We start from the raw sequence: 11,676 nt of genomic DNA, 5'->3' as shown, positions 1-11,676 counted from the left end.
CAATTTCTATCAAACCCTAATTAATTTCATGCTTATCGAATTTCATAAAGCTTCATACTTGAGTGATTTCTTGAGTTTCTATGTAATTTCCTACTTATTCAAGCTTATTTCTATGCATTTTACTCAAATTAAGTTGGAAAGAGGGACTTACTTATTAAGCAAAATTTGTAACTCCAAATCTTCACTTCTTTTTTATCTTTCTTGTTTCCAATCTCTCTATCAAAGTCAAAGAGCAAGACCTTACTTTGGTGAGTATGAAATTTATGAATAAATAATAGGGTTTAAGAAGTTTAAATGACCATTAATAGAGGAAATTGAAAAGAGAAAGAGAGAGAAGAGAATGGGAACCGGTTGAAGTTTGTAGGGAAGAAGAAAATGATTTTTCCTTTTAATTGTTGTCTTCTTGTAATAAGATAATTATCCTATAATTAATTAATTAATTTTTAAAAGTTTAATTATGTCATGCATGAGGTCATAATTCAATTATATTTTGAAATTTTCATCATTTTATTTTTTTTTCTTTTTAATTGTCTTTTAAGTCAAAATTATCTCAAAGTTTCTTAAATTAAAAATTATCATTTATTGGGTCATGCTTATGTAATAAGTGATGTCATAATCCCTTAAATTTAAATTCTTTTTCTTTTCTTTTTCCTTTTCTTCCATTAACCTCTCCACTTTGATTCCATTTTTTAATATTTTAATTTCCTATATTTTATTAGATAATTAGGCCAAAAGTCACCTCTAGGGGTGAATTGATCAATTTGCCCCTCGCCGGTCTAACTCGATTTTTCAATAATTCTGTATTTCTCCCGGAACTCTGATCTAATTATTTGACCTACTTCTCAACTCTTTTCTGTGATTTTCTCATTTTCACTAGCTTCGCAATAATTCTTAGGACTGCGGTGTCACAATGTCCCATACGAATTTAGGGTTTCAATTGACCTCGCAGTCACTCTCTGGTACGGTCACCCATCGCTGTGACCCCCGGCTCATTTAACCCATTATGCTATGTTTTCTTCATTTCCATTTTTCCTTCATATAATTGCTATTTATTTTTGTTCAGGGCTTTTCTAGGTAACTTCAATATAGTTCTAATCCTCTTAATTATCTGAACTGACACCGGTCACCGAAATAGTGATTTACACAGGACTATGCATGTAGGGGTGTTATATAATAGATACCCTTTTTCATTCTTACACTCTCCATAAGACATCTCTTGGAACACTATCATAAGCCTTCTCCAAATCGATAAAAACCATGTGTAGATCTTTCTTCACATCTCTATATTTCTCCATCAAGCTTCTAATGAGAAAGATCGCTTCCATAGTTAAATGACCGGGCATGAAGCCAAATTGATTGGGAGAGATAACAGTGCCATGATGTAGTCAATATTCTATAACTCTCTCCCACAACTTTATAGTATGGCTCATGAGTTTAATTCCCCTATAGTTTAGGCAACTCTGTATGTATTCCTTATTTTTAAAAATAGGTATTAAAATACTCCTCCTCCATTCATCAGACATTTTCATAGAGTTTAAAATCTTATTAAATAATTTAGTTAACCATGCTACTCTCATATCTCCCAAACACTTTCACACTTCAATTGGTATTCCATTGGGTCCATAGGCTTTACTCACTTTTATTCTCTTAAGTGCTTCATTTACTTCTGAAGATCTAATCTTTATAGTATAATTCACATTCTTTTCTATTGCTCTGTAGTCTATATTCACGCTATTACCACTTTGACTATTATTAAAGAGATCATCAAAATAATTTTTCCATCTTTCTTTACTGTCTTCATCTTTCACCAATATTTTTCCTTCTTTATCCTTAATGCACCTAACTTGATTGAGATCTTGATATTTCTTTTCTCTCCTGTTTGCTAATCTATAAATATCTTTCTCCTCTTCTTTAGTTCTAAGTTTCTCATGTAACGTTTCAAAGGTCTGTGCTCTTATTTGACTAACAGTCTTTTTTGCCTATTTTTTTGTTATCTTGTATTGTTCATATGCCTCATTATTATCATACTTAGGTAATTTCTTATACCATTCTCTCTTTCTCTTCACTGCCTTTTGTACTTCCTCATTCCATCACCATCTCTCTTTTGAGGGTGGTCCATGTCCTCTAGACTCTCTAAGTATCTTTTTAGCTACTTCTCTAATTATTGATGCCATCTGTATCCACATACCATGGCCTTCAAATCTAGCTTTCATCCTTTGGACACAAGAAGCTCATTTTTGAACTTTACTTGCTTTACTCTTTTGAACTCTCACCACTTTGTTTGAGCTACAATATTTTTTTTAGCTTTACTTGAATTGTTCATAAACTTGACATTCGATACCACTAACTGATATTAACTTGTTAAAGCTTCTCCCGGAATGACCTTGCAATCCTTGCATAGAGCTCTATTTGTCTTCCTGGTTAAGAGGAAGTCAATTTGACTTCTATGTTGCCCACTTTTAAAAGTTACTAAATGTGACTCCCTTTTTATAAAGTAGGTATTTGCTAGTATTAGGTCGTACACTATAGCAAAATCCATGATGCTTTTCCTCTCCTCATTTCGACTACAGAAACCAAAACCTCCATGAACATTCTCATAACCTTGCCTATCACTTTCTACATGTCCATTCAAATCTCCATCGATGGAAACATTCTCTTCGTTCGATATGCTTTGCATTAGATCATCCATATCTTCCCAAAACATTTATTTACTCTCATTATCTAGTCCTATTTGTGGGGCATAAGCACTAACTATATTTATTATTTTTCCTTCTAGTACTAGCTTTACTAGTATAATTCCATCTCTTACTCTTTTCACAGCTATTACATCTTTTAATGTCTTATCTATAATTATGTCCACTTCGTTCTTATTCCTCTCATTTTTGGTAAATCACAGTTTGTATCTTGAATTATCCACCTCTTTACTTTTTTTTCCTACTCATTTAGTCTCCTGAATGCAAGCAATATACACCCTTCTCCTTTCTAAAGTATCCACAAGCTCCATTAATTTTCCTGTAAGTGATCCAATATTCCGAGCACCAACCCTGATTCTTCTCCTATCCTATTCCTTCCTAATTGATATCATTTTATAATATATTCTATTGTTCTCTATACCTATCTTGTATTATGTTTCACTATCTATTCTACTATTTGTCCTGTGTACTAACTTCTTTACCCACATACGTCCATGATGTAGGAACCTTTGTTCATTTAACACTACACTCGGGCGCTTGCATGTTTTTCACTACACCCGAACTCCGATGTAACATGTTGTAAGTAGAGGACACCCCAATATTTATATCATAAAAATCCATATAATAAGGTGCGACAAAAGTGGTACCACAAATAATTTATGACTCCTCCCTATTAAAACTTCATTTTAAATAAAAAAAAAATGGTTTCTCTTTCTCCTGTTGGCGGAAAATTGGAAGCACGCGTAAAAAAAAAAAAAAGAAAACAAAATAAAGTTGACGTGGCACTATAAATATCCTCCTCGTCCGCGCAGGTAGTTCGTGGTCCCCTTCAGCTTCTCACTCAGGCTACCATGGAACACAAAAGCCAGGTGACCCATTTTTGTCGTCTCTCTTAAATTAGGGTTAATTTGTTCTTAAACATTTGAATCTTTTTTTCCCTCTTTCGTTTACTCTTATTACGATTCATTTAGCAGAGAGACCTTGCAACTTCATCGCCAAATCTTGTCCTGTACTCCTACTGGCAGAGTTCCTGCGCATGGCGTGTCCGCTTTGCTCTAAACCTGAAAGGTATTAGTAATACTCAAGCAACATTTCTAGCTACATTTTTTTTTCGAATGTCTCTTCTTGTTTTTCCACAAGGGCTATATCCAATTTGATCTGCATTTCTTTTAATTGAATCTGGGTTGATTTTTCTTCGTACCTATATATGACTTGCAAAGATCGGACTTTATTTGACTGTTTCTGTGAATGGAAGTTCAGGGCTTTCTTATGAGTACAAAGCAGTGAACCTTGCAAAAGGAGAGCAGTTTTCTCCAGGTGAGCACCGAAATGATTTATATGCCGTTGTCTTACCTAGAATTAGAGAAAGTATAGGAAAAGTTTAAAGAAATAGATAAGTATGCCATTGGGTAGTTTGTAACTCCAGGGATTGATGACTGTTGTGCATGAGTCACAGAGTTTGAACGATTAAATCCTCTTCATTTTGTTCCGGTGTTGGTTGATGGTGATGTGGTGGTCTCAGACTCTTATGCGATATTGCTGGTTAGCGTTCTTCACTTGAAAAGTTAGTGCGTAACATCACTTAATGTGTATGGAAAATAAGGAACCACATTAATGCAAGATTTTGGTCACATTATTCATCTTCATTTCAATTGTGGAGGCATGCTATTTTTTCTTGCTCTAAGAAATTAATGGATCCTCATATGTCATGATAGATTATCTTGAATTCTTTTTATCTGGACATTTTGCTGTATTGTGTTGTTTTTACTAGTGCCTTTATTTTTCTGATATTTGAGCTAAAACTATTAATATTATGACTAGTATTTGGAAGAAAAGTATCCTCAAAAAGCATTGTTGCCAGATGATCCTCAGCGAAGAGCTTTGAATCTGCAGGTAAGATGTTACCCTCACTCTTTCTTTCAATCTGAAGTCTGAAATTATGAAATGCAAATATGAGGATGTCAAGATGAATATTTAAATAAGTGCATTAAGGAATTGGTCTAAGTCTCACATCCTTTAATGTGGCATGCAAATATGGAATCCCAATTTAAGTGATGTGATCTGATCAGTGATATTAAGGCAATAAGTCACACTAATGCGACAGTATAGGTGAGAGCCTTTTTGAAGTGAGGCGCCATATATATATATATATATATATATATATATATATATATATATATATATAACATAAAAATATAATATTTTTAACTAGTTTAATAAGTAAAAAAGCATATTGAAAAGAAAACAAACATGTTATTTGCACCATATGTAATATAAGAGAAATAGAAAGTAGAAAATAATAAGGTTATAGAAAGTAAATAAAACTCCACTTTATTAGAATTTAGGGAGAAATAGCAGAGGAGGAGAGAAGAGAAGCGGAGGAGAGAACCCTAAAAAATTTTTAAAAAAAAGTTACTTTGACAGAGGCTTGCCTCGCTTAGTGCCTTGCCTAGTGCCTCAGCGCCTTGGTGAGAGAGGCGCTTGCCTCGTGGAACTGAGGCACACCTTGCCTCTCGCCTCACCCGGCGCCTTTAATATTCTGATATACATGGCATGAATGAATCTACATGCGTTGGTCGTGTGAATGGATGATACGATTTAACTGGTAAGTCTTGAAGGTTTCTAAACTTGATGATTTCATGGCTTTTGAATTCACAAATTGCAAGGCCTGTTGACTTCATAAATTATGAAATTTTACAGACTCCTAGATGGCTTTCCTTCATCCTTAGAACAAAATATGAATCAAATTTGGGAAGTTATCATAAGTTTATTGATATTTATTTGCAAGCTTCCAAGGTTTGTTTTATCAACTCAATACTTCTTGTGCAACCATGATAATTGGTATGTCACGTCACAGGCTGCCAGCATCATCAGCTCTAGCATACAACCTCTTCATATGTTGTCAATGCTGGTTTACTTCTTCTACTTTATCCCTTGTTTTTGGCATGAGTTATTGGCGTTTTTCCTATTTTCACAAATGGATGGATTGACCATGATACTTCTTCATTTTTGTAGAAATACTTTGAAGAAAAAATGGGTCCTGACGAGGCATTATTATGGGGTCAATCTTGTGTAGAAAAAGGTTTCCTTGGTAAGCATTTTAATTACTGGCACAACTCTTTCTCTTTCTCTCTCTCATTGTTTTCTCAAGTGTTAATGAGCTGTATCCATTTCATTAAGGTTTTGAAAACTATATGATCCATATGCAAGTAAAAGAAATTGAAATTATTGCTAAATGGAAGTCAATCCAATAAAAACCACATGATTCAAAATTTTTAATAAATGTGCATTGCTTAAACTACCGGATGAAAACGGCCAATACTTTAGTAATCATAGTGGGGCAAAAGAAAACTTCAATAACAAGCATACTAATTCCAGAATCATTAAAAGATTCTTAAGTGTATTTCTGTGCTTTTTTTTCTTGAGTTGTCTTTTATGGTTATTTATTTTCAAATTATAGAATCTTGCTTATGCTTTCTACTTAATATAATTTTTTCTTTCTTTTTTCCAGCTCTTGAGAGGTTGCTGAAAGATTTTGCAGGCAGATATGCCACAGGAGAAGCAGTATTTATGGTCGCTTTTTAATATTCTGTTTAACTTTCATTGCACAGTCTAAATTCAATAATATCTTGATGCTCAAGCTTGCTTTTGAGGAGGCTTTGCTTTATTGATGCACACTCTTTGCAAGAGCTCGATTTATAGTTTCGTAATAGATACTGCAAGTGAAAATGTGTTTGTATCCTACTGAAAGGCATTTTGGATCCTCCCTCATTTTTTCTAGTTTTTTCCACAACAAATCATTCTTTAGTACTTTTTGAAGAAAAATAAAAAAACATGAATTCTAATCCATAATCACCCTAGGATCCGTAAACTTGTATCACCAGTCTTGAAATAACCACATACTTTTGGCATGAATTATGTCAATAATTCACTGTTTAAATGTACCTTGTAATTGCAGAATTAAATTGCTTCTTGAGTGTGTTGAGAGTTATTAACCAAGAACCAAATCCAAATGTGTATCCAATACACAAAAACCCTTTGCAAGCCTTTTTGTTCTTTTCTTTAGTGAAGAAAAACACTGCAGTCACTTGCACTCTTATGTTTCTGTGTTTGATGTGTCTCCAGATGAAGACAAAAACTTGGCTAATATTTGGTATAAAAATGAATTGGTCATATGGCCTTTTATACCTTTATGTTCACTATCTTCCTTTTTTTTCCCCTATTTTTTCATTTGAAAAATAAAAAGGGCATGAATCCTGATTGATCCACATGGGTGATCTGGACCTAAATTCTTTCACTTTTTGTTGATTTTTCCATTCAAATTTTATACCAAGCAAGTTTTTATTTAAATGCAAAGAGTTCTTTCTGGTTTGCATGCTGCACTTAAATATTAGGAGGAATAAATGATGAACACCTTGTAGAGTGAGCTAATTACTGGAGTGTTTTCTTTGGCAGGCTGATGTGTTTCTGGCCCCACAAATAGCTGTGGCTTTAATGAGGTTCAAAATTGATATGGTAAAACTTTTTCCTCAATTATTTCCCTTTTGTACCTTTCGAATTCCTTTCCATATCAAAGTAATACTAGTTCTATTTCACTGTTTGTGCTTCAGAGCTGCTGCTGCTGCTTGTGTTTCCTTTTGATGATTTTGCAGTGCTTATTTCATCTTTGTATTTGTTGCAGTTCTCATGTTTGTTCTATTATTTGTTCATTCAGGTTTCTTTGTTACTATGTGGTGCATAGATTGGAAGCACATTACATAATTTAGCATGAATGACTCATTAAAATCACGAGTCTACATCCCTAAAAATAAAATAAAATAAGGGTGGAAAAAATCTTTTATGTATGAGAGAGCTGTTATTATCAGGCTGCATATGATTTTGCAAAATAGTTACTGAGGGAAGCAAGAAGGCTGTTGGGTTTGTGGCTAAAATGGTGTGTAATCTTGAAATATTTTGCATTAAGTTCTGGTCGATTAATGCTTATGGGGATAATTCAGAATAATATCAATATGACTGAGGTGCATATGATCTGTGAAGGATTTTAGCATACAATTGGCTTAATAGGGTGTGTGAATCAGTGGAAAGAACTTAGTCCATGAGGGCTTGAGTCTTGTCATCTATTGGTTATAATCTTGAAAATATGACTCTTAGGCTAAGTAATGATGTTATTACCATATGTGGTGTTATGGATGTCAAAAGTTGTTCTTTTTGTTGCAGTCCAAGTTCCCAACTTTAGGTAGGATATATGAATCATGCAAGGGCTTACCTGAGTTCGTAGGTTCACTACCACAATCACAACCTGATGCAGAGCAGTAAGTTTGGTTTTCACCTTATTTACTGTTCCATTAACGCTGCACAATTGCAAATGACAGCAAACATTGTAATACTATTCAGCATCCAAGAATTGGGTTTGAATAATGATAAAATTTGCTTGGATTTACATTTCTCATTCGATGTAATGGCTGTAAAATTCTATGGTAAGGATATGTGCATTAATCATTTCTCTCGGTTGAGAAATTTGGTATCAAAGATCGTATACTTTCCTACCAGGAAAAGAAAAAAAAAAAAAAAAACCAAAAAAGATCGTATTAATATGTGTTGTAATTTTTGGCATCTTTTGTTTTTCAAATGGGTAAAAGAGAGAGACTCAAGCCATTTTAGCTGGCCTAAACTTACGAGCGTGCAGTATTTTCAATATGCTTAATAAATTTCATAATGGTCCCTGTTCCATTGTCTTCCCCAAAATTAATAAATAACTTGAAAAGGTTCCTTATTCTAGATTTGGCCATAGATTGGTTTCAGTTTTGGTTTGATTTGATTTGAGTCAATTTGACAGTTTGATTTTTTTCAACTTTTTTTTTTATAATAAAGGAAAAAAATTTTGATTTGAACTGGATCAGACCGGCCTAATTGGTGTGGTTTAAGGGAGAGAAATTATCTAATTTTAGTTCGCATCTATAAAGCTTCAATTTGATTTTAATTTTGAGTTAGATCAGACTGATTTTAGTCTGAACCGATCCGGGTGGGTCTATCATACTCCATCCTCTCCCAAGTGGGCAAAACACGTGCTGCTCCATCAACCATAATTGTCTAGAGTTTGGCATCGCACCCCTTTTTGGTATCACGGGTGCCGCCGCCGTCTATAAAGCAAGAAGGATGCGCCTTTTAGCCCTTGCCCTTTTTAGTTAAAGGGGAAGGGGAAGTGCATTCTTTGTTTGTTTTTTTTTTTCTTTAAAGTTTCATATGCAAAACAGTAAAAGGTAACAAATTTCCTAATATATATATATATATATATATATCTCCAATTAATTACATATTTTTTCTTAAGAAAAAAAAATTAAGTGTGACATTATCTTCAGGATTGAAGTCTCGAATTTAAAAAAAAAAAAAACAAAGAGCAAGGATGCTGCTAACAGTCTCATGATCCGAGTAAACGTTCTTGGCAATTGACGAATTGAGTTTAGAAGTGCTCTAAATGGGCCGGGACTCCGGAGATGCGACATCAAAAACATTGCACTGCTAGGCCTAACAAATCCATCAAAACCATCAAGTTTGGATTTGAACAAAGATGGTATTGTTTGCACCGCCATATAAAATTGTCCATCAAAAAAACAACACGCATCCAACCTTTTATGAGAATTTCAGTCAGATCACGCAGCTCTAGCCATACAAAAATCCTGTTTCTTAATTTCAAATTCGCAATCCTGCATTGAGTTCTGCATCGTGCCGCCGTGTTTGTTTCACCCTACTTTATCTTTACTGATAAATAATTATTTTATTTTTATTTAAAAAAAAATAAATTAATGAAAGATTAAAAAAAAAATTAAGGATAAATTTTATTTTTTTATTTTTTAAATCTTAATTTTTGTTAAGAGTAAAGATGAAGAAATAATAGTTATAAATATTTCTATTTCTATACCTTTAAAAAAATCTCTTCTACTTCTTTTCAAATATAAAGAATATACATATTACCGCTTCTTATCTTTTTATTAATTTTCTCTTTCCCAAATATGAAAATTTTTTTTACCCTTCTATTTTTTTTTTCCTTTTTTACCCTTTCATTTCTCACCCTTCCTCACCCATCCAATTCCATTGTAAGGCTCAAAACTCATGAAGCTAAGGCTGATCACAGCCTATTAAGATCAGAACCTCCTTGCCCTGGAATTGAAATTAGTTAGATTTTTTTATCCTTTAGGTTCAATGAAGTGGTGGAGCTGCCTGCAATTTCACTTTATTGTCAACACTGGCTGTGGCCTACACAAACGCCTATCCATTGCCTGCGAAATCAGGTCTTGATTAGAATACAGAATCTCTTCCTAGATGGATAGAGGCACGAGAGGTTCAAGAATTGAAATCCTCTAATTTTTAAAATCAAACATATATATGGTAAAATTAAGTGACAAACTCTATTTATTGAAGATGAATTACCCATTGTAATCCTCTTCAGAGCCCACGCAATCCATGTGATTTCACCTGCATTTTATAATGATGTTACTGCAAGTTTCACTAATAGATGTGTCAAGGATTTGATAGAAGCATGCCACTTATGATTCAATTGAAAGCTAAAATGGTTGTTGGAAGAAGAAAGAAACAAAGTAAATCCATAAATACCAAGATAGAACACAATTACATGCCATCATGGGCCTTGTCAGCTGTGTCCAGAACCTTCCCAGTTTCCACACACAACCACTGCAACGTTGAACAAATGGTTGCTGCCAGTATCTTCCCATCAGGGGTAAACTGAGTCGATCATAATGCAATGTAGCACCATGTGAATCATGAAGTGGAATTGGAAACACCGTTACAGTCTTTGGATCCTCATCAAGATGGTATTGAACTTATTGAATATCAATTAAAGGATCTCATCATGATGATCATAATTATATAGTTGTCAACGCAAGAAACAGGACTAGAAACCCATAAATCTACCTAAAATCCAAAAGCAAAATATGCAATGCTATTTATGTTGCCATGAATTTCTTTGACCAGTTTACAAGTGATGTGAGCATGTGACACAAGAAAGAAAATAGGTGAAGTTTGTGGCCTATTGCTCAGCCATTTCGACCCAAAAAGTCAGTGACTTGGTTGAGAGATTGAGAGAAAAATAATAAAATGCTGTAAAGAGTTGTGGGTTTCTCCAACATTTATCACCTTAAGATTGTTGGAGGTTTTTCCTGGAATCTGAAGATGTTCAATTGTGATCCTCAGATTTCCGGCAAGCATCGCGGGTTAGTTATCCAAGTTATCTAAATTGCTGAGCCAAATCTAGCAGACGCTTCATTGGACATCGAACCGAATGTTTGATCTATATGATGCTCAAGTCCCTTGACTAAGCATCTGAGCTATCTGATGATCAGGTGTCTTGACTGAGCATCCGAGCTATGCCAAGGGTTCAAGCATCTTTAACAACTTCTCCCTCTTGACTTCCTTGACCAAACTATGTCACTCTTTGGTGTTCCCATCAGCACATACCCTCTGAACAAGAGGCAATAATCGCACCCCAATCAGCACTTCCATAAGTTGCAGCAATTCCAACTATGGTCAGTTCCCATTTGATTTCTGGTAGAGGAATCTTAGATTGCTGCTTAGATTCATTAGAGGGTTTAGCCTTTTCTTCTCTGTACATATATAAAGATGCATTGGAGTGAGTTTCAGAAGCCACTACTACGTACATAAGATGCATCATCAGAAAAGGCCACTGCCACTGGATGACCTCCACCAGGTAAATTAATTCTCAGAAATCTGCAGAAGAATAAAATATATAATGAACATAATGGCAGGGATAACAACTAGCATCATCAATAGAAAGACAATATAGAATAATGTCTAAAGAGGACTTCAGGTTCATACTTGAAATTTTACTTGAAGCATCATCCAACTTAAATACCCTGACCACTCCATCTGCACAAGTTGTTAGCATAACACAAAATCATATCAAGCAATTAAAAGGGTGTCTCTTATATTAGCAAGGTGGCAAGTAGAT

At 34.2% G+C, this 11,676-nt stretch overlaps 1 protein-coding gene and 1 long non-coding RNA gene across 7 annotated transcripts; one reads left to right on the top strand and one right to left on the bottom strand.

Annotated features, from left to right (window-relative positions):
* The first annotated feature begins 3,423 nt into the window (after positions 1-3,423).
* On the top strand, positions 3,424-8,192 carry LOC110656235 (glutathione S-transferase 2). 6 transcript variants are annotated; one of them, XR_009151085.1, is made up of 11 exons: positions 3,424-3,562; positions 3,668-3,761; positions 3,954-4,010; positions 4,150-4,235; positions 4,515-4,586; positions 5,551-5,604; positions 5,709-5,784; positions 6,205-6,266; positions 7,149-7,208; positions 7,408-7,626; positions 7,911-8,192. XR_009151085.1 is itself a non-coding variant. In XM_021812869.2 (10 exons), the coding sequence occupies exons 1-10, from the start codon at positions 3,545-3,547 to the stop codon at positions 8,007-8,009; spliced, it is 678 nt and encodes a 225-aa protein (XP_021668561.1). In that variant the 5' UTR covers positions 3,424-3,544; the 3' UTR covers positions 8,010-8,192. The 6 variants fall into 6 exon arrangements, 4 of the variants coding, with proteins under 4 accessions (XP_021668561.1, XP_058008327.1, XP_021668560.1 ...); XR_009151084.1 differs by having other exon boundaries at positions 3,509-3,562; positions 3,665-3,761; XM_021812869.2 differs by lacking the exon at positions 7,408-7,626.
* Positions 8,193-10,280: 2,088 nt separating this feature from the next.
* Positions 10,281-11,676, bottom strand: LOC110656237 (uncharacterized). The gene is made up of 2 exons (XR_009151083.1): positions 11,544-11,676; positions 10,281-11,435 (listed from the first exon to the last, which is right to left on the bottom strand). It is a non-coding gene; the product is annotated as an uncharacterized LOC110656237 (long non-coding RNA).

The sequence above is a fragment of the Hevea brasiliensis genome, chromosome 9, assembly GCF_030052815.1.
Source record: "Hevea brasiliensis isolate MT/VB/25A 57/8 chromosome 9, ASM3005281v1, whole genome shotgun sequence".
Taxonomy (NCBI): Eukaryota; Viridiplantae; Streptophyta; class Magnoliopsida; order Malpighiales; family Euphorbiaceae; genus Hevea; species Hevea brasiliensis.
The sequence above is the reverse complement of the archived record's forward strand: the minus strand, read 5'-3'. Positions and strand labels throughout refer to the sequence as shown.

Coding starts and splice junctions, on each gene's coding strand:
- LOC110656235 (XM_021812868.2), top strand. Junction 4,011..4,149: donor AGGAGAGCAGTTTTCTCCAG/GTGAGCACCGAA, acceptor CATGAGTCACAG/AGTTTGAACGATTAAATCCT. Junction 5,785..6,204: donor TGTAGAAAAAGGTTTCCTTG/GTAAGCATTTTA, acceptor TCTTTTTTCCAG/CTCTTGAGAGGTTGCTGAAA.